At 35.0% G+C, this 23,457-nt stretch overlaps 1 protein-coding gene across 1 annotated transcript in view; it reads left to right on the top strand.

Moving 5' to 3' along the window:
* Window positions 1-23,457, top strand: part of MYO3A (myosin IIIA) — a 211,290-nt gene that overhangs the window by 12,071 nt on the left and 175,762 nt on the right. Inside the window, exons 3-4 of the mRNA XM_024575935.3 lie at window positions 5,956-6,140; window positions 9,085-9,219. Of these exons, the coding sequence (XP_024431703.2) occupies window positions 5,973-6,140; window positions 9,085-9,219 (303 nt within the window). The 5' untranslated portion in view covers window positions 5,956-5,972. The remainder of the gene's footprint in view (window positions 1-5,955; window positions 6,141-9,084; window positions 9,220-23,457) is intronic.

A 23,457-nucleotide genomic window follows, 5' to 3' on the forward strand; every position in this document is an offset into this window, starting at 1 on the left:
TGTATGATGTTAGCTGTGGTTTTTCAATATACATCCTTTATTATATTCAGGTAGTTTCCTTCAATTCTTAGAGGTTTTTTTTAATCTTGAAAGGGTATTGAATTTCATCAAATGCTTTCTTCTGCATCAATTTAAATGAGCATGTATTTTTCCCTCCATTTTGTCAATACGATGTATTCCATTGATTGATTTTCATATGTAGAACCATTCTTGCATTTCAGGAATAAGTCCTACTTGGACATTTTATATTATCTTTTTAATATGTTGTTGAATTAAGTGAGCCTTTTTTTTTTTGAGGATTTTTGTATCAATGTCTCTGGGGATATTAGTCTGCAGTTTTCCTGTAGTGTCTTTGTCTGGCTTTCATATCAGGGTAATGGTGGCCTCATGTAATAAGTTAAGAAGTGTTCCCTTCTGTTAAACAATCTGGAATAGTTTGAGAAGGATTGGTGCTAATTCTTTAAATACTTGGTAGCTTCACCAGTGAGGTAATCTAGTCCTGGTTTTGTTGTTGAGAGGTTTTGGGGTTTTGATTACTGATTCAATTTCCTTACTAGTTATAGGTCTATTTAGATTTTTATTTCTTCATGATTCAGTCTTGGTAGGTTTTGTGTTTTTGAAATTTGTCCATTACATCCAGTTTTGTTGGCATACAGTTGCTTATAGTATTCTTATAATCTTTTTTATTTCTGTGAAATCATTTCTGGTTTTAGTTATTTGTGTCTTCTCCCTGTTTTTAAGTTAATCTACCTGAAGATTTGTCAATTTTGCTTATCTCTTTGAAGAACCAATGGTTGGTTTTGTTGATTTTCTCTATTTTTTCTGTTTTCTATTTTATTTAACTCTGCTCTAATCTTTATTATATCTTTTATTTACTACCTTTGTGTTTAATCTGTTCCTCTTATTCAAATTTCAGTTAAGGTATAAAGTTAGGTCATTGATTTGAGATATTCCTTCCTTTTTTCACATAGACTTTTACAGCTATCAATTTGCCTCTGAGCACTGCTTTTGCTACATCCCAGTTTTTCTATGTTATATTTTCATTATCACTTGTTTTAAGATATTGTCTAATTTTTCATATAATTTATTGTATGATTCATTGGTTAACAGTGTGTTCTCTAATTTCCACATATTTGTGGATTTTCCAATTTTCCTTCTGCTTTTCATTTCTAGTTTAATTGGTCTCCATTTCATTGTTCTGTGCATTATTTAAGATGGGGCATTGAAGTCTTCTACAATTATTATAGAACTATTTCTCCTTTCAATTCTGTCAATGTTTGCTTAATTTATTTTGTAGCTCTGATGTTTTGTACATTATAATTACTATGTTGTCTTGGTGAAGTGAACCTTTTATCATTATATAATGTCTAGCATCCTTTCAATTCAATCTGAAGGACTCTCTTTAGCATTTCGTGTAGGATGGATCTAGTGGTAATAAACTCCCTTATCCTTGATTTATTTGGGAATGTGTTAATATCCTTCTCATTTTTGAAGGACATTTTTAACTGATACAAAATTTTTAGGTGACAAGTTTGTTTGTTTGTTTGTTTTATTCCAGCACATTAATATATTATCACACTGCCTTCTGGCTTACAAGTTTTCCTGTTGAGAAATCTTGTTGAGGATCTCTTAAAAATTACAAGTTTCTTTTGTTTTGAGACTTTCAAAATTCCTTCTTTGTCTTTGTCTTTTGACAGCTCTCTTCTTCTTCTAGGACTCTTATAATGCTTATATTGGTAATCTTAATGGTATTACAAAAGTCTCTTAGGCTCCATTTACTTTTCTTCATTCTTCCTTTCTTTTTCTCCTCAGTCTGGAGAATTTCAAATGACTTGTCAAGTTTTCTTCTGTCTATACAAGCTTGAAATTGAACCACTTTGGGGGAATTTCTGAATTCAGTTATTATTTTTTTAATGTACAAAATTTCTTTTTGGTTCTTTTTTAATAATTTCTGTATCTTTGTAAATACTCTCAATTGTCTCCTTATCTCTATTTTCTGAAAACATTGAATAATATAGCATTATTTCTTTTTTAAGTACTTGATAGAATTCATTGGTAAAACCATCTGAAAATTCTCTGTTTACTGTTCTGTTTATTTGTACCCAACACTCAGGAAATTCTTGTAGAGCGCCTCCTCTGTGCCTGTCTTTGGGATATATCGGTGAACAACCTGGATAAAAACTTCAGTCTTCATAGAGCTTGCATGCAGTAGTACACAACAACAGTAAATAAAACATAATAAACAAGAAATGAAGTAGTGTGTTAGGAGGTAATAAGTGCCATGAGTATAGAGCAAGTTGAGGGGGACCAGTTGTTGGGAAGCAGGATGAGATGGGGGAGGGCAGGAAGAGATTTTTAACTAGGGTGGTCAGGACAGTGCTTATTGAGAAGGAGATCTCTAATGTAAGACTTGAGGGTCACATGGATATCTGGAGAAATATCCAGGAACATTGTAGAGACTGCTCAATGGGAGATCATTTCCACTGTGTTTTTGAATGAGTATGAAATCAGTTTGTTTATTTTGTTAAAGAAGAATTAAGTGCAAGTTTACAAAAGCAGTCAGAGTAATATTTGTGATGAATGTCAAGATCCTGAAGTAAGATACTTTTTTTCATTATATTATGATCTCTTTCCTATTGTGAAAAAGAACCAACAGCTGAATATATAATAAATCAATTTAAAAAGATGATTCTTCATTTTTAATGTAGCTTTATAAGTAACTTTTCAGATTTAGGGCAAATACATATACCAAAATACAGTAAATATGTGATAAAATAACTCTTTAGCTAACTTGATTATATAATTAGAACTTAATTATATGTTTTAGTTTTATGAGCTAGAGAATTGTTTTTTATTTTGTGAGTGCTAAAGGACTCGAAAAAATACAAATATTTATTGCTGTGTAGAATGCAGTTTACTGTAGTCATTAAATAATTAGTTATTTATAACTGTGACAATTTTTCTTAAACAATAAACAACCATATATAATGGGAAAAGTACAGTTTAGGAGTCAGAAGACTTGCTTCTATTTTAATTCTTGAAATTTTTTAATGTTTGATTTTGAAGAAGTCATTTTAGGCTTTATTTTACATACTTGTTGGGAGGTTTTGTTTGTTTTTAATGAAATTTGATTAAGTATATTCTGAATTCCGAATACAAGTGTTTTTGTCATTCTGTGATTATAATTTGTTTAATTGAGAAATTTTTAAGGAAAAAAAATTTATTATAGACAAACTCTTGTTCATAGTTAATGTCTAGCTCTAATACTGCTTATTTTCTGTATCTTTTTTAATGATCACTTCAGAATTAATTGTTTCTTGACATGGGCTACTATAGCACTTATGCATATTCCTATTATTTATCACTTTTCATGCTATATTATAGTTTCAATTTATCTACCCATAGATAAATTGCCTGTCTTTGTATCCTTAAAACTCTAAAATACTTTGTATTCATTTGGTGTTCAGTCACTTTTTAATTGAATTTTTATGCCTATATATTTAAAGACTAATACTTAATTCCTGATAAGTAATATATAGCAGAAATTAAAATTGTGTTCAATAATATTACTGCTTGAAAGGAACTATTCCATGTGAAGAATATTGCTCATAGTTGAAAGCTCCTGTTTCAGGCATTTAGCAAGATTTAAGTTGCTCGTTTGTTCTAACTTTTACATTGGATGGCAGAAATGCCATTTGCATGACTCTGATAGACATAAGAAGTAGTTATCTTGTCATTGATTGTGAAATCACTAAAGTGGGTGATTACTACTCATTACCTTCTACTTATTCCTTTGCATTTCAAATCAAAGGCACAAATGTTGTAAAAATTAAGTGTTCTAATAGCTATCCATAAGTGTGTTTTTATGTGGTAATGTAATTTTTTAGCAGGCAGTCTTGGCCATCTACTAGGTGATGTGCCCTTGCATATAATGAATCAGAAGATGACCCATTTCTATTTAGATTTTAAAATTCTTTTCATCTCTCTCTAATCTTTATTTCTCTTCTCTGTTTTCAAAAACATTTGTTTTATTCAACAGCTACATTTAACATCTATGTGCCAGGCAAAGAGTTAGGCTTTATTAGATTTGGAAGTGAACAAGATAGATAAGATCTCTGCTGTACGAATTTAAAAATAAACAAGCACTTTCCCATACAGCCAGTATTTACTGATTGCCTACTATGTGTTAGGTATTGTTCTGGGAATTGCGGATACAGTAATAAAAAGAACAAAGTCTATATGCTCTTGTTGTGGAGAAAGCTACCTTTCACATAGGTTGGTCAGGAAAGACCTGTTCTAAAAAAGTGTTGTTTGAGCCAAGAAGGAACCAAAGAAAAAGACTGATGCCAAACAGCAGTTGCTGATAATTTGAATGAATTCATTGTGTTGGATGTACGTTGGTCTGTAGTTTTTTTGAGATGAGAAGATTAAGGAATGTATTATTGCTTACAGTTTTTCAATTAATTATTCAATAAGGGCATCAGTTGGGAAGTTTGTGGGAGAGGGTGGCTGGTAAAGAGAGAACAGTTAGGAGAGAAAATTAAGGAGAGAGATCAGCATAAAATAGTCATTCCAAAGAGAAGGGAATAGTCAAACCCAGGAAGTGCAGTTTGTTGAGGGTGTCCTTGTAGGGTTTGTTATCCTGAATTTAAAGTGAAGCTAAGTCAACGTGGTTGTGTGGTTTTCTCCCGGTACAGGGACAGGTGATAAGAACATACAGTGTTTAACCAGAGTTGGGTTTGTTTACCCCAGGAGACTGTGGTGAAGAAAAAGAGGAATGAATGGTGAGGGTGTTTGCAAGAAAGTCAGTACTTCAATCTGTGGAATTTACATTGAGGAAGAAGAAAATGAAGAGGGAATGAAGACTGAAGAGGTTTGATAGTGAAAAATCAGTGGATTGCTGGTGTGGAGGAGGTTGCAAGTTGTGGTCAGACAAGTGAATTTCATGGACTAAAGTGCTGAGAGCTCTTTCCATTTCTTTTTTCTTTTTTAACTTCATACAGATGGTTGAATGTAATATAGGGAGAATGTGGAAGATTAAAAGCTCTACTTAGAAGTCAGAAACCTAGTATCTCAGGTTACATATAAAATCTCCTTTTTTAAAGTCTTGACCTCATTAGCCATATTCTCCTAATTATCCCAGCCCTGTGCCAGGTGCTGGCCATACAGTATTATCAAGTAAAGGTAGGCACAGAATGCTGTTGGAGTGCAGAGGTGAGTCATGGAACCCGAGTGGAATGGAGAGTGGTCACATTTCGAGGAAGTGGCATTTAAGCTAAGATCCGAAGAATAGGTAGGAGTTTGAATTTAGCAAAGGAGCCATGGGTGGAGGTGGGAGGAAATAGTGTATGTTAAGATCCTCAAGCAAGAAAGAAATGATCTGAAGGGTCCCAAGAGGCTGGATTAGAATGTATGAGAGAGGTGTGGAAACATTAGCCTGGAAAATTAGGCAAGAGCTATATTTAAAGGACCTGGTAGGTTATGTTATAGAAATTTCATCTTAAAAACAATGGGGAGGGACCCATTTTTGGAGTTTACACAGAGAAGTGTTATAAGACAAGATCACCTTAAAGTGGGGATTTAGTTTGTTGAACTTGAATTTTATCATCTCTAAACTTCATTCTAAAATCCTTTCATATCTGTGTATAAAGCAGTAAAGCAAAATAATATAAATATGTACCTTTTATTTTAATCTGAAAAGAATTAATACTAATTAATATGGGACTACATTAAACACAGAAATAAAGCCCTGCTTACAAAGCAATATTAAACTCATATTAATCTGTTTGCAAAAAGAATGCAAATTAAAATTTTCTATGATTTTGAGTACATTTGGTTTCTGATGTATATTTTCCATCATACCAGTGAAAATATTAGATAATTTCCCATGAGTTTATGTATGCCATTTAATATCCCAATCCAATGGAGATGAAACTCTGTACTTTTTCTCTCCAGTGATTTAAACTTTTGAGATGCTTCCATTAATTGGAAAAACAATCATCTTTGATAATTTTCCTGATCCTTCTGATACATGGGAAATCACCGAAACAATCGGCAAAGGAACTTATGGGAAAGTTTTTAAAGTGTTAAATAAGAAAAATGGTCAAAAAGCAGCAGTCAAAATTCTGGATCCGATTCATGTAAGTCACATTGTTTTTATCATGTAATTAACTTTGTTTTTATCTGTATTAAACAGTGAAAAAGTCTGTAAGTACTTTATCTTTTTCGTTTTTGCTTTAATTCATTTATTTATTTTTATTGCTTTTGAAGTACAGTTGTCTCCATTTTCCTCTCACTACTCCCCCCACCCCACCCATCCCTGTCTCCCACCCTTGATCCTACCCCTTTGGTTTTGTCCTTGGGTCCTTTATACATGTTCCTTGATGACTCTTCCCCAATTTTCCCCACTATCCCTCTCCCCCCTCTCCTCTGGTTACCATCAGTCTGTTCTTTAGTTCAATGTCTCTGTTTATATTTTGCTTGCTTATTTGTTTTGTTGATCGGGTTCCACCTATAGGTGAGATCATATGGTATTTGTCTTTCACCTCCTGGCTTATTTCACTTAGCATAATGCTCTCCAGTTCCATCCATGCTGTCACAAAGGGTAGGAGCTCCTTCTTTCTTTCTGCTGCATAGTATTCCATTGTGTAAATGTACCACAGTTTTTTGATCCACTCATTTACTGATGGGCGTTTAAGTTGCTTCCAACACTTGGCTGTTGTAAATTGTGCTGCTATGAACACTGGGGTGCACAGGTTCTTATCTGTCACAATATCAATTATAAGTCTGATTGTTAGATTTTCCTTGTTTATATGCTTAACATATAAAGGCCCAATAACTATTTGATAAATGAATGAATATATAATACAAATAAATACAGCTCACAACAGCTCTATAGTTGATTTAATATTATTTTAGATTTCAAAAAACTATAAGAATGGACTTAGGGGTCTAGAAGTAGCCCTAAAATACCATCAGGGCCACATCTCCCTTTTCCTTCTTGCATTTATTTAGGCTGCAGTAAGAATTTTTCTTAAACCAAGGTACAAATATTATTTTAAAATTAAATTTTATTCAGAGAAGTGAAATTAATTTTCAGGTTTGCTTAAATGTTTTCAAAGCAGAAATGGTGTTAATTTATAATCAGTTTGATATTCCTTGGGAAGAACTGAATCTCATGGTCTGTCTGTTTAAGCAATGCCCCAATGGGATCCCCCTTTGCTTTTTTTTGGAATAGCAGCTGTGATCAGGGAATCCACTAAGCTTTTTCTTTGCCTTGAAGGCCGTGAGGAGATTGACTAGATTGTTTTCTGGGAATGAGAGCTGGCCGTTTGGGAGCGTGAGTGGGCTTAGTGATCACATAGTCCCCAAACTTCTACTGAGAGCCACTTCTGCAATTACACCACCCTTGCTCACGTGATGGGGGCATGGCCTGCGGAAAATGATGTGGTCTGTAGTGGGGGGACATCAGAGTCCTAGTCCTCATCACAGCTCTCCCACTAGCAAATTGGAGAACACTACAAAAGTGCTCTGGGCCTCTGTCCATTTTAGGATTCCTCTCTCTCTCTCCCTTTCTCTCTCACAGTTTATTTCTACTAAACCCATGCTAAATACAGCATTTCATATTATTTTGAGTAAAGAAGAGAGTGTGTTTTTTAAAAGTAATTATGTAATAATGATGAAAAACAATGCGCAACACTATGCTCAGTTTTAACCCTATTGGAAAGTTCTTACATTTAAACTGAGGGAAGAGAGACCCAAGTTAAGCTGTACCAGAATAACTACCCCTCTCCTCCAGTCTTTGCAATTAGGGGTTGGGGTTCGAGGTGGCCAGAGAAAGTATTCCAGACAGTTCCCAATGTCTGATTCCATAATCAGTGTCTCTCACTCCATTTCCTCCTTCTTAATGGAAAATAACAAATGGCTTTCATAATATACTCATGTTTGGTTTACTACTGACCTAATAATGCTGTGCTGTATTGCTCTAATAGAGCATACTGATTGCATACCTTTAGTATGAAGTCTGTTCTTTTGCTGCTTTTATTCTTGTCATAGTACATATTTGGTTTTCTAAGAATTATTTACTCTTCATCCATCATGTCACAAGTCAAATAAAAAAGATTTACAACCAAGAGATTATAATCTAAATAAAATTAATTTAAATGCATCCAAGCATTTCACAGAGTGGCTTTTTTGTTAAAAGGGGCTTCTTATTATGGATTCTGAACTAGTAATGTTCTTTCCAAGAAAAGGCTGAACCGAGCAGTACTAGAAGGTAGTAGTAGGTAGTCGACTTGGAGTCTGGTGCTGGGTCTGGCACTAACCAGCTCTGTGACTCTACTCCTCTCAGCTTTACTTTCTTCCTCTCAAAGTAGAGCTCTGATCTGAAATTCTTTCCAGCTCTGTGATTCCATGATCTGTCTTAAAACAATGTAGACATTAAATATTACCATAACACCAATATTAGAAAACTTTTTCTTATTTATTCCTCTGTGTGTTGTTTCACGTATATGTGGTTTTCTAGAAACATAACTAGGTAGCTATCTTGCATTTTTACTGACAAGATAGCAACCAATTCTCCTTGCACTGAATGGGCCTCTAGCTAATTACGGCTATATGCCATCTTATATAATTTAACTGTCTTTTACTTTTTGGAAAGGTAGGAATTTATTGTTGCTATGACTAGTTTTGATAGCATGTAAATATCTTGTATTTCAAAGAAACAAAATAACCCAGCTAAAAGTTTTTATTTTGAATCAATGGCTTTGCCATTGAAATGCAGTTAGCACTACAAAAAAGAGAAAATCATCTGCAGTAATTCTCCATATATAATAGCCTTTTATTTATCCCTTTTTAATTCAATGTAATTAACATAATTGGAAATGTATTTGATTAGCAAGAGAATCCCAGTATCTCCCTTTAAACAATGAAATGAGCAATTTCAATACATAGTACTGAGTGTAATAAAAACTATTATGACCTTGCTTTGACAAAATTAAATTCCCTATTTAGTAGTCTATAATATGTTTCTTTGATTATTCATATTTTTCTCACAGTTCTCTTCCTATGACTTTTTGAAACTAGGATATTGATGAAGAGATTGAAGCAGAGTATAATATCTTGAAAGCCCTTTCTGACCACCCTAATGTGGTCAAATTCTATGGGATGTACTTCAAGAAGGATAAAATAAATGGAGATAAGCTGTGGTTGGTTCTTGAGGTAAGTGCTTCAACATTATTTTATGGGTAGAAATTTGTAATGTGGCCTTGGAATGACCTAAGTTTATGTCACATCAGTACCACGAGGCAGTGGTAGTGTGTTCCTGACTGGTCCCAGCCTCAGTAGAATGTTGTGCCCAGTCTGGCCTTGTCATCTTAAGACACATTGGAAATTAAAGAAAAGCCACAAAGATTATTAAAAATTAAAAGGAAATATCTCCATAATAAAAGACTAAAGAAACTAGGGTTATTTTCCTTGCAGAAGAACAAGCTTAAAGGGACTTCATTTTAATATTTATTCATTCGTCCCTATTTGTTCGGCTAACACATGATGGGAGCTCTGTGCAGGTGCAAGGGAGGAAGAGAACATTAATTTAAGTGAGGCTTCATTAGGCAAAAATGGTGTGCTGCGGTAATTTTTTTCTATTATCACTGAATACTAATGACATAAATTACAGAACCAGGTATTTACATTTATGGGGAGGGGGAACCTGACTAGAAATGGTGTTGAATACTGAATAAGCTGCCAGAGGGAAACGGTAGGTTCTGCCTTTTGAAGTCCTGAGAGTAAGTTTGGACAGTTCTCTCGAATGCAGGAGCACCAGAAGGTGCCCTGTGAGACAGCTGCCAGTGCTTCACTAGTTGTCACTGAACACCGTGATTCAAGTGACTTAGGAGTTCTTAAAAAGTTGTTACTATGACTAGTGAAACCTTTATTTAACCACTGTAACATCATAGATCTATTGTGTTTATTATGATTTTATTAGCACTTGTCTATTTCTTTCAGAATGTTCTGTTGGTTTTCCTGCAGTAGCACAAAAATCATTTATAAATTATATTATTACCTTACTCAACATTGTATTTTTATTATGGTTTTTAAGTGACTCTAGAAGTAATGGATAGTAATTATAGAAAAATACTTGAAGCTACAAGAACCATTCTTATTGTTTCGTTCACCTTTTTTGTATGTTTTAAAAGATTGACAATATCACTTATGAAATTACCCTATTTTTCACTTAATATAATTTCATATAGACTTAATTGTTTTTCTCTTTTTCAAAATAAATACATTCACATGATTAATAAAAAGCAAGTAAAGCCAAAAGGCCTAAAATATAGAGCAATAATCATGTATTTCCTTTTTAGTGGTGCTACCTTCTCATGAGTAGGTCTGTGCTTTTGATGTGTTGATTGATATACCTGGAAATGTATTGCTGAGCATCTCTGCTCTTTCATTTAGTAATCCATATTCTGAATTTTACCAATCGTTATTTGCATTTCTGGACTCTGTCTTCTGTTCCATTCTGGAAGTCTGCCATGCATCTGACAACCGATACCTCTCTGCTGCTCACATGGGTAGAATCCACCATTCCCTAGATCCCTGGACATCCCCTTCCCAACTTTAGTTCTCTGTTTTGTACATCCTGTAATGGTTTGTGCCTCACTCTCATTATCCACTCTTCTGGTGTCACCACATCTTGAGTCCCTTTAGTTCATTTTCTCCAGGGAGTGAAACCTCCAGACTCTTGCCTGGGTAGGCATGTAAGGAGTGCTCAGACGGGCTTCTGGTTGTGGATAGTTTGTATACGGGTTGGGAGGGTGTCAAGTCTTTTGACTAGAGACTTCCAAAGGACTTCTGTTTTCTGCCCTTCTGTCCCCACCCCACGTCCACTTTCACTGTGCCTTATCCTGTCTGGGTTAGTTTGTTCCCCTAGCATTTTAGTTTGTGGCTTCCTTGGCACTGCTAAATCAGTCACCATAGGTCTCCTGATTTCCACATTGAAAAACTTTACTGAATCTCTTAGTCACCACTCTCCCTTTTTCTGTTCTCTTCTTTCTTGTGACTTATACTTTTTTATTCCTTTACTAGCATTTTAATGGAGAATAATGAGTGAGAGGAAATAAATTTATATATTTAATCTGCCACCTTTAACTGAGCCATAGAGCCTTTCAAAATTATAAGATAGTGCTTTCAAGAACCTTTCTAAAATATGAAACTGTATATTATATTATCTTATAGAAGTTTAAAAATTTTTAAATAACTAGTGTGTTCTTTAGAAATAGGCAACTTATTATGATCTCAGATTTAATTTTTATTTCTCAATTAAGTTCTAAATAGCTTTGTATTTTTTACTTAACTCACACATTAAAACAAAGCAAAACTTTCACTCATATAAACTTAATTACCTAAGTAATAAAATATAAATTATAAATTTAAACCTTTTTGACTTAAATTAATGGAGAATTTTTAAGGGTTTACTTCATGTTGTTTATGTATTTGAGATGTAATGCTGTGCAAATCCTTAGTGTAGTCTTGAATAAAATTTCATACCTTTATATCCTTCAAAACATTTCCAATAATTGCATCTTTACTTTTTTCCATGCAGAATCATTGGCAGATTAGCATTAGAAAAGAGATTTAGGCATTCTGCCTAATGTAAGCCTACGTGGGCAAGGACACAAGGTATAAATCTTTACCTTTAACACCACTGAATGAGATCAATCATTGTCTTCTATGACAGTTAAACCCCTCTTCCAATTATACTGTCATTCATTATCATCACGTGGAATTAGATAAGAGTTGGAGACTCCTGATCATAGTCAAACATTTTTTCAGAGGGCAGAAAAGATTGATTAAAATGATTTTGAACATCCTATACAAATGAAGCAGCTTCCTGATGTAATGAATCAATAGGAACTTAACAGCTTCTCTGAGCTTTGTCCATATATCTTATTATCAGGTGGAGGTATTGGAAATATCCCTAAATGGCTTGAGAAAAAAAGAATAAATGGTAGTTTATTACAATGGGATTTCAGAAATCTAATCTATCTGAACTTCCGAGGTAGGGGAAAAATGAGTAAAGAAAGCAAGAAGTTGGCCAACTGTATATAAGATAATTGATTTGCATATGTAAATCAGACTATATATACACATAAGTGGCTAGATGTACAATCACCTGATTTATAAACATGAATGGGTGCAGGTGCTGCTTTCGAAGGACTTTCAGAAAATTTGCTTGTGTCCTCAATACTTTATTCTACAAAATAACTGTTAATTACATCTATTATTTTAGTAAAGCCCAAATGAATTCTTTTGCATGAGGATACCAAAAGAGTGGCTACAGAGAGGCTGTAGCGTTGCCCACAGAGTCATGCTAACAATGCTTGGTTGGCCATGTGAGTCTGCGTAAAGATGGGTCCTGGAGGGGCTGAGCCATCAGCGACGCCCCTCATTATTCAGTCTAGCACGTGGGTAAGCGCTATAGCAGCTTCACCAAATCCGGCCCAGTGACTTTTTACATGAACAGTCTTTTTATTTATATTTCAATCTGGAATTAAAATCCTAAGAAGAATTATGTACATGTAGGTCTTATTCCGGGCAGTCTGTTTTCTCTATTATTCAATTATGATTTTTTAAATGATTTCTTTCACTTTGATACAATTTTTTCTTTCTTGTATTTTTTGCTTCATCTTGTTATAAGTTTTGAAGACAAGTAATATACAAGCCTCTTTGGGGGAATTCTTTCCTCCTAAATTTTCTGTGTATTTATTTTCAGACTGTAAATGATGCCCTGACTTAGTAAAAGAGCACTAGCTGATAGCCTTCTGAAATTCCAATTACACAGTTGTAATGAAACAACCTACTAAGAGAAGAAATAGAACATTTTCTGCTGTGGGATCTGATTTGGTATTTTTACAGAAAGTCTATGGAGATTTTTACTGTCAGTTAACATTTTAGGTTTTTCTCATGATGAAGGCATAAAGGGAGAACTACTTTTGTTAATCTATGTCTCATATTAAAGTACCATACTTATATTTATTTTGCCTGTTGCTGCCACATCTTGTGGCTGACATGCTTAGTGAAATGTAGATACAGTAGCCCCCCTTATCCATGGGAATATGTTCTAAGACCTCTAGTGGATGCCTGAAATCATGCGTCGTACTAAACCTTAAATTACTATGTTTTCTCCTACACGTACTTACCTATGATAAAGTTTAATTTATAAATTAGGCACAGTAAGAGATTAACAAAATGATTAATAATAAAATAGAGCAAGTATAATAATATACTATAATAAAAATTATGTGAATGTGGTCTCTCCTCTCTCCCTCTCTCAGAATATCTTATTGTACTGTGCATACAGCATGGATGTGCTGGACAGAAGGGTGATTCATGTCTCGGCCAGCTGGGTCAGGACAGCAATAGAACCCACCACACTACTCGAAATGGCATGCAATTTAAAACTTGGGAATTGTTTATTTCTGGAATTTTCCCTTTAATACTTTCAGACCATGGTTGACCGTGACTAACTAAAACTCTGGAATATGAAACTGCCAATAAGGAGGGGGGACTACTGTGCCTCTTTTGGGTTTGTGCTTCCTTTAACTCCTAATGTGTACACTTGAGGGCCAGTGGCAAGGACCAAGGGGGACATAGGAAGATGGGAGTTGGTTAGGTTTCTGCATATGCTTATCACTGAACCAGGAGACTAAACCAGTCAAATGGAGTTAAATGTCATGATGAGCATAGAGGGAAAAGTGAAATGTAACTGTAATTTTCCCCTTCTTGGTTGGATGAGCATCTACACTTTAGATCTGTAAGCAATCCAGTCTTCTTTTTCAGGGGCTATTTGCCTAGTGTGCCCCCAGCCATAATGGAGCCAAAGTACAGAGTTAGGACATCCTTCTGTTAAAAGACTCTTTCCCCCATAAGCCAGTCTGAGGTGTAATTGCTCCTTTCACAGTGGTGCTGCAGACTGCATTCTGTAATTTGTCTGAATTGGTCCTGATTTGTTCTTTCTTAATAGTGACATTGCTTTCCAATTATGGCAGTTTTTCACTTTGAAATTTTATCCCTTTCAAGGGATCAACAACTACAAATTACAAGTGGTATTTGGAAGCCTCTCCAGTACATATCTCAGGTAATTGGAGTGGTTTTCACAGACAAATACTGCTTTCATATGTCATGCATTATTAGTTATTCTGCTGTTGTACTTACACCTAGTAATCTATCATAAGGAAAGGAAACATAGGATGATAGAAAGAAAATGAATGAATGGTTTCTATTTGTTCAGCTATTAACCCTTGAGATCACTGCCCTGGAGACAGCATGTACACAGAGGAGTCGTGCAGGCTTGCATGTGTGGGAGGGGTCAGGGGGTGCAGGGCTGGAGGGGGAAGCTGGCTTCTGAGTGGCTCTGATAGCGCAGCATTGCTCCTTCCCCCCTTTGGCCGTGCAGAGTCGCAGTGGAGAAGTTCAAATGGCAGGATGATTTCCTTTCATGTTCTTGGGCTGGAACCACAATCTCCAGCTCTCTGAACAGAACAGACAGCCAATTACCGACAGTCATTTCATTTCATGTTTTGTTTAAAGGGCAGTGTGGAAGAACAGTCCAAATGTAACCCTGGAAATATATAAATTAAATATATAAGGATTCCTTGTTTTTCTTCTCTCAGAGTAATTCAGTGCTTGCAAAAGCCTCTGCTGTCTGAACAGGAGTGGAAGTTCATAGTATTACTTCAGGGGAAAAATATGAGATTGCCTGAGACGTTTTGCCCTTTGGTAAATCATGCACATTAAATATTTCTAAGTTCTTTTTTAATCATAGATTAGATTTATTTATCTTAGATTTTATCATAGAATTCATATTCCTAACATTACCAATGTTTATTGGTGTTTTCCCAAGAAGCTTGAAACAGTTTGGTTTAATGGAACTGTTTTGTATCTTGATTTACTTGTTACGTGATTGTATACAATTACCAAAATACATCAAACTGCATACTTAAATGAGCCAATTATATTGCATGTCAATAATGCTTTAAAAATACTGCTTCTAGCTTACACATTAGGAAATTAATAGGAAAATTTTACCTACTATGAAACTCCACATTGGGAAACATCTATTAGATGATGGTAACAGTTCTCATTTATCTTATCAGCATCAGATTGAAATACAGAATTTGGTACATTAATATATTTTATTAAAATTAAGTCAAACATATCACACTTTGAAGATGTCCCTTATGTATCATGTGAAAAGACGTCCTGTGTCATTTTGTATGTGTGTGCACGTGTGTGTAAGTGTCCAGAACTTAAGTTTATCCACCCAGTCATTTGTTTATTTGTTCCATGAGTATCATCTGTTACTTTGGCTCAAGCATTTCGGTAGATTCGGGGGCATTCAATAGAGAACAAGGCAAACTCTGTCGTCATGGAGCTTACAGTGCTGGTAGAGAAAGACAATTTAAAACTAAGTAACATGTACTGGGTGAGGGTGTGGAGAAGAGGGAGCCCCTGTGCTCTGTTGATGGGACTGCGAATTGGTGCAGCCACTATGGAAAACAGTATGGAGATTTCTCAAAAAAAAAAAAAGAAAAATCCTAAGAATAGATCTACCATATAACCCAGCCATTCCACTTCTAAGTATCTATTCAAAGGAAAAAAACCCAGTAACTTAAAAAAGTGTATGCACCCCTATGTTCATTGCAGCATTATTTACTATAGCTAAGAAATGGAAGCAACCTATGTGTCTACGGATAGATGAATGGATAAAGATGATGTGGTATATGTATACAGTGGAATATTACACAGCAACTAAAAGGAATGAAATCTCGACAATTGCAACAACATCTATGGACCTAGACGGTATTATGTGAAGTGAAATGTCAGACAGAGACAGACAAATAGCACGTGGTTTTTTACCTATATGTGGAATCTAAAAGGAACAAAACAAATGAACGAAGAAAAAAAAAACAAAAACAGACTTAGAAACAGAGACCAAAGGAATTGTTGCCACAGTGGAAGGGGTAGAGGGATGGGTGAAAAAGGTGGAGGACAATATAGTCAATAATATTGTAATAAGTTTGTATGGAGACAGGTGATTACTAGAATTAGAGGGGTGATAACACTGTAAGATATAAAAACGTCAAACCACATCACTAATTTTTTTGCCTTAAGATGCCAATAAAATCAAAGCATATTGAATCCCATGTAAGTTGAAAAAAGAAGTATGAAAGTAAAAATCAATCAAATAGAAAATAAATAAAAACAATAGATAGAATGAAAACCAAAGTTGGATCTTCGAAAAATTTAATAATAAACTTGATAAATCTCTAGACAGGTCTAGAAAATACAAATTAATAATATTATGGATCAAATAGAGGAAATCACAGTTGAACCTACAGATATTCTCATGTTAGTAATAAGACATTCTGAGCAACCTTATATTAATATATTTCACAATTTATTGTCTTGTGTCCTTCTTAAAAAACACAAACCATAAAACTGACAAGAGAAGAAATAGAAAATATGAATACCTTTACATTAATTTAAAAAACTGAATTTTTAATTAAAAGTCTTTCCACAAAGAAAATAGAAGGCACAGTGCCTTCATTGGTGAATTCTATCAAGTATTTATAACTTAATTCCAGAGACATATAGAAATATTATTCCTGTATAATTCTATTTCACCTTTCTCCTTTTTGTGCTTTGTTATGTATATTGTATGAATAAATGGTACAATATATATTTATAATTACATATATAATGTTGTATTTTGAAGAAGCTGAGAAGAGAGCAAATATAAATTATCAACTTTGTTATGTTTACTTTCTTATTTAAAATTTCTAGTTTTTTAACCTGTTTCTGTAAATTTGAGTTACCATCTGGTGTCATTACTTAACTGCAGCTTTGCTCCAGTTCACTTTTTTCATGCTTTTATTGTTGAATATTTTGCATTTCTATATGCTATTGGCCCAACAATGCAATTATGTACATTTTGTTTTATACAATGGCTTTTTAAGTCAGTTAATAAAAATATGTATTTATACTGCCTTTTTCAATCAGATAATTACTTTTACTGTTGCTCTTTATTTTCTCATTTGCATTGAAAGCACTGTTCATGGTCACTTGCTTTCAGCCCGAATAACTTCCTTTAGTATTTCTTATAAGGTGGGTCTGGTAACAAGGAATTCTCTGAGTTTTGTTTACCTACAAATGTATTTCTTTTTCATTTTTGAATATAGTTTGGCTGGAATATGGGATTCTTGTGGAAAGTTTTTTTTCTTTAGCAACTTAAATATGTCATCCTTCTTCCTATTGGCTTCTACTGCTTCTATATGTCAGTAATTAATCTTATTAAGGTTCCCTAGTACATGACAATTCATTTTTGAATTGCTACTTTCAATATTTCCTTTTTATCTTAGGCTTTCAACATTTTTATTTTATGTGACTAGTTGTGAATCTCCTTGTTTTATGCTACTTGAGTTAATTGAGCTGATTGTTGTATAGATTAATATTTTTCATTAAATTTGGGAAGTTTCAGCTATTTCTTCCAAGATTTTTTTCTGCTCTGTATTCTTTCTCCTCTATTCCAGTACTCCCATTACATGTATGTTGTTATGCATACATTTCTCTGAGACTATTCATATAATGAAGATATTCTTTCTTTTCTCTTTTCATACTTCATAATCTCTATTGCTCTCTCTTAAAATGTGTGGATTTCCTCTTCTGCCAGTTCAAACCTGCTGTTGAGTTCCTCTAGTGAATTTTTCATTTACATTATTCTACTTTTTAAACTCCAGAATTTTTCTTCTAAAAGTTTTTAGTGATTGATTTTAGAGAGAGAGGGAGTGAAAGAGAGAGAAAAGCAGAAGCATCAATTTGTTGTTCCACCTACTCACACATTCATTGGTTCCTCCTTGTACGTGCCCTGACCTGGACCCGCAACAGGGCATATGGGGATGATACTCTAACCAACTGAGGTGCCCATCCAGGGCCTTAGTTTTGGTTTTTTATGAGTTGTATCTTTTTATTGATTTTCTCTGTTTGATGAAACATTCCCATCATACCTTTCTTCACTTCTTAAAGCATGTTTTTCTTCAGTTCTTTGAACATATTTCTATTGCCTGCTTTGAAGTCTTGCTAAGTTCAATATCTGGGCCCTCCCACAGGCAGTTTCTGTTGCCTACTTTTTTTTCATTTGAATGCATGACATTTTCATGTTTCTTTGCATATCTCATCATTTTGTTCATGGAAAACCAGACACTTTTATGTCATGTATTTAATATACTGTAGAAACTCTGGATATTAATTCTCTGGGGAGGAGGAGCCTTATGTTATTTTTGCTTGTTTATTTGTTTAGTGACTTGGCTGGACTGTTTTAGTGAAATCTGTCCCCCGCAAAATGAAACTTCTGATGTTGCTCCTCGGAGGTCACAGTGTAGGGCATGTTCACAGTCACCCTGGGATGACAATGGTTTTAACAGGGCTTTCTTTGTATCTTTCTCTGATCTTTCTGTTAAGCTATATGCCTCCGTTGATATAACACCCAGCTATGGGGTCCACTAATTGTCAAGAAATTCCTTATTGTTTTCCACAATGTATGTCTTGGAGTGTAATTTTTTTAAAAAGATTTTATTTATTTTTAGAGAGAGGGGAAGGGAGGGAAAAAGAGAGGGAGAGAAACATCAACTTGAGAGAGAAACATGGATCAGTTGCTTCTCCTCTGCTCCCTGACCATGACTGAACCTGCAACCAAGGATGTGCTCTTACCTAGAATCAAACTGGCAAAGTTTTGCTTTGCAGGATGACACCCAAACAACTGAGCCACACCAGTCAGGACCTGGGTTATACATCGATTCACAGTCTGATCCAATTAAATTCAGGCCTCTCTGAATGGGTATTTTTTTTTTAAGGCTGGTCTTTGAGGTCTTCAAAGCTGATACTGACCCCAGGCAACATATTCTTAGCTGTTTCTTTTCTGAATCTCTCTTCCAAGCTAACTTGTCTATAGTTAGCTTCTTGCTCTCATGAAGCTACCAACCTCCTTGTAATTACCTAGGTCTCCACTATTTTCAAGAGTAGCGTTACGCTTGAACTGTCTCATATGCTCTCTGAAATAAAGTCAAGTCCCTTGAGGAGAGTTTTGGAGATCTGTTTTTATGATCTGCCTGTCTCCCTGGGTGAAATATGTGAGCCTCTATTCTGGAGCTGGCAGCAGGAACAGAGGCCTGCTGTCACTCTTAGAGCAACACCCTGTTTTATAATCAGGGTTGTGGACCAGAGAGGTAGATTCTGGTCTTCTTCATTTGTGTCTTTGGCATGGTGTGAGGTCAGGGGTGACCCTTACTATTCTTGGCTTGCCACTCTTGTGTTAGAACTCAATCTTATGGGTGAGGGCTGGGTAGAAGGAGCTTCTCACACACATGTGAGTTTGAGTTCTGTGACACGGAGTTGGGGAGAAGGGTGAGAAATGCTGGTGGTCCGTCTGTCTCAGGAAGGTTCTGTAGGCCTTGGATGGGAGCTGGGACAAGAGGGCACCCCATCTCCTTGGAAACACTTCCCCAGAGTAGAGCTTTTGTCACTGTGCTGGTCAAAGGTGAGGAGAGTTGCTCTATTGTCTCAAACTCTTGCTGTTCTTACTAAGATTTAGTTATATTCTTGAATGTTTCTTCACTTGCTATATGCCCTTATAAAATGTCAAATGATTTTAAATCTTCTGTTTATTTTTATAATTTTTACCACTTATGGTTGTTTCACTGGAGAATGGGTCTACAGAACTCTTTACATCACCATTCTGAGGAAAAAAATCCTATGAAATCTTTAAAAAAGAAATAATAAGTCTTTTCAACTCATTTATGAGACCAGCATCATACTGACAAAAGAATATAAAGATATCGCAAGAGAAGAATACTATATTCTAACATTCTGCATGACTATAGATGCAAAAATCCTTAACAAATCACACCCAGTAATATATAGAAAATGTTAATATGTCATAACTGAATGGGATGAATCCCAAGAATGCTAGTTTATTAAAACAAGTGTGCTACATATTGAAATTCACTGGATCATATAATTCACTGTATGAAGAAAAAGAGAAGAAAATCATGAAAAATATGCCAAAATTCAGCACCCATTTGTTATAGATACTCTCAGAACACTAGAAATAGATGGAAATTTCACCTAATAAAGTGCATTTACCCAATTTTTTTAAAAGTGAGCAAAAAATGTGGACTTTCACAAAAAAATTTATGTTCAATGTCTTTAGTCTTCAGAGAAGTTCAAATTAAAACCACAATGAGATGACCAGTACACACCAACTAAAATGGCTAAAATTAAAAAGACTATTAGTACCAATATTTGGGAAGTTGCAGAGCCAATTGAACTTTCACACATTGCTTAGGCAGTGTGAAAGGATGCCCTTACTTAGGAACAGCACAGCAGTCTTATAACATCACACACACACTTCCATACGATACAAAATTTTCACTAGTCGGCATTTGCTGAAGATGTTTCTGCAAAAACACTCAGACATGAATGTTGAGAAGACTTTTGTAAAATAAGCAAAGTAAAAACTAGAATGAGTATTAGTAAATAAGAGTTTCTGCTTTTGTGGCCTTTCATAGAATACTGTAGACTAAGCAAATGGCTTTTGAGGATTCTTAGAATAAGCAAAAACAATTGAAAAACAGCAGAAGACAGAGATGCCAACTGCAGAAATTAGTCCTTTTTTAGAAATTTCAATAAAAAAATCTCGTATCCTCTTCTAACGTAGTTAAGACAGAACACGTTTAGAAAAATTATAAAGGCTGACTTTGGAAGTTAACTATAATGATCTATTTATAGAATATCATCCCTTTTGATTTAAGGTTTCTTTTTTTTAATGTTTGACTACAGCTTGAGTAGAGTTCATTTTCAGTGCTGCTCTGTTATTTAATTAGTATAGCTCTGGTTTAAGAAAATTATACTCCAATTTTATTCTTTTAAAGAACATTCCAGAATGTCAAATAGTTGGAATCATACAGTATGTAGCATTTTCAGATTGCCTTCTTTCACTCCTGTATAAATAAAATAATATATACTTAAGATTACCCTCTTCTTGGTGTTAGAATCTATATTTTAAACTCAACTCAGAGTTACATTATCTGTTTCTTGGAAACATTTGACTAATAGAAAAGTGCACTGTAATAACTGGACATACACATACAATCCAAACCTCACACCATGTACAAAAATTAACTCAAAATGGATCATAGACCTTCCAATATGTAAAACCTGAAACTTTAAAACCTCCTCAAGAAAATATAGAAAAAATTTCATATACTGCTTATGGGAATGCAGAATAGTATAGCTACTTTGGGAAATAATTTGGCAGTTGCTTAGAAGGTCAAACATATGACCCATCAGAGCCAGCTATTCCTTATTTTATATATTTAGCCAAGAGAAATGAAAATTATATTCTCATAAGAACCTATATGTGAATGTTTAGTAGTTATAATTACCCAAAACTAGAAAGAACTCAAATGTCTTTCAATTAGTGAGTGAATAAACAAACAGTGGTGTATCTGTTTAATGGAATACTCAACATCACAACAGGCATGAACAACATTATTAAAGCAGCATTTAAAAGGGTGGGGGAGAGTGGTGGGGAGAAAATGGAGACAACTGTATTTGAACAACAATAAAAAATGAAAAAAAGGAATGTGTAACAATGTAAATGAATCTCAGATTCATTATGCTAACTCAAGGCAGATTTAATGGACTGCATATGTATGATTCAATTTCTTTTTAAAAATTATTTTATTGTTGTTTAACTACAGCTGTCTGCATTTACCCTCCACCACTCCCCCCCACACCAGCCAAACCCACTTCCCTCCCCTGCTTCCACCTTCCCTCTTGGTTTTGTCCATGTGTCCTTTACAGTTGTTCCTGAAAATCTTTCCCCTGATTATCCCCTCCCACCTCCCCTCTGGTTACTGTCAGATTGTTCTTAATTTCAATGTCTCTGGTTACATTTTGCTTGCTTGTTTGTTTTGCTGATTAGGTTCCACTTACAGGTGAGATCATATGGTATTTGTCTTTCACTGCCTGGCTTATTTCAGTTAGCATAATGTTCTCCAGGTCCATCCATGCTGTCACAAAGGGTAGGAGCTCCTCCTTTCTCTCTGCTGTGTAGTATTCCATTGTGTAAATGTATCATAGTTTTTTTATCCACTCATTTACTGATGGGCACCTAGGTTGCTTTCAGCACTTGGCTATTGTAAATTGTGCTGCTATGAACATTGGGGTACACAGGTTCTTTTAGATTGGTGTTTCAAGGTTCTTAGGATATAACCCCAGCAGTAGAATTGCTGGGTCAAAAGGGTTCCCTTTTCTCTACATCCTCTCCAACACTTGTTTGTTGATTTGTTTATGATGGCCATTCTCACCAGTGTAAATTGGTATCTCACTGTGGTTTTAATTTGCATCTCTCTGATGGCTAGTGATGCTGAGCATCTTTTTTTTTAAGATTTTGTTTATTTATTTTTAGAAAAAGGGGAACGAGAGAAATATTAATGTGTGGTTGCCTCACATGGCCCCCACCGGGGACCCAGCCTGCAACCCAGGCATGTGCCCTGATTGGGAATCAAACTGGCGACCCTTTATTTTGCAGCCCACGCTCAATCCCCTGAGCTACACCAGCCAGGCCTGAGCATCTTTTCATATGTCTCTGAGCCCTCTGTATGTCCTCCTTGGAGAAGTGTCTGTTCAAATCTTTTGCCCATTTTTTAATTGGTTTGTTTGTCTTTCTGGAGTGGAGTCATGTGAGTACTTTGTATATTTTGGAGATCAAACCCTTGTCTCAGGTATCATTGGCAAATATGTTTTCCTATATAGTTGGTTCTCTTTCATTTTAATGCTGTTTTCTTTAGCCATGCAGAAGCTGTTTAATTTGATGAGATCCCATTTGTTTATTCTTTCCTTTATGTCCCTTGCTTTGGGGATGTGTCTGTGAGGATGTTGCTGCGTGGAATGTCTCAGATTTTCCTGCCAATGTTTTCCTCTGGAACTTTTATAGTGTTATGACTTATATTTAAGTTTTTTATCTGCCTTGAATTTATTTTTGTGTATAGTATAAGTTGGTGATCGAGTTTCATTTTTTTTTGCATGTAGCTGTCCAGATCTCCCAACACCATTTGTAGAAGAGGCTATTTTTACTCCATTTTATGCTTCTTCCCCCTTTCTCAAATATTACTTGACCATTGAGACTTGGGTTTATTTCTGGGCTCTCTGTTCTGTTCCATTGGTCTATGTGTCTGTTCTTATGTCAATACCAGGCTGTTTTGATTACTATGGCCTTGTGATACAGTTTGATATCAGGTATTGTGATCCCTCCTACTTTGTTCTTCTTTCTCAGAATTGCTGAGGCTATTCAGGGTCATTTATGGTTCCATATAAATTTCTGAAATGTTTGTT

This window comes from Desmodus rotundus, chromosome 4, assembly GCF_022682495.2.
Source record: "Desmodus rotundus isolate HL8 chromosome 4, HLdesRot8A.1, whole genome shotgun sequence".
Taxonomy (NCBI): Eukaryota; Metazoa; Chordata; class Mammalia; order Chiroptera; family Phyllostomidae; genus Desmodus; species Desmodus rotundus.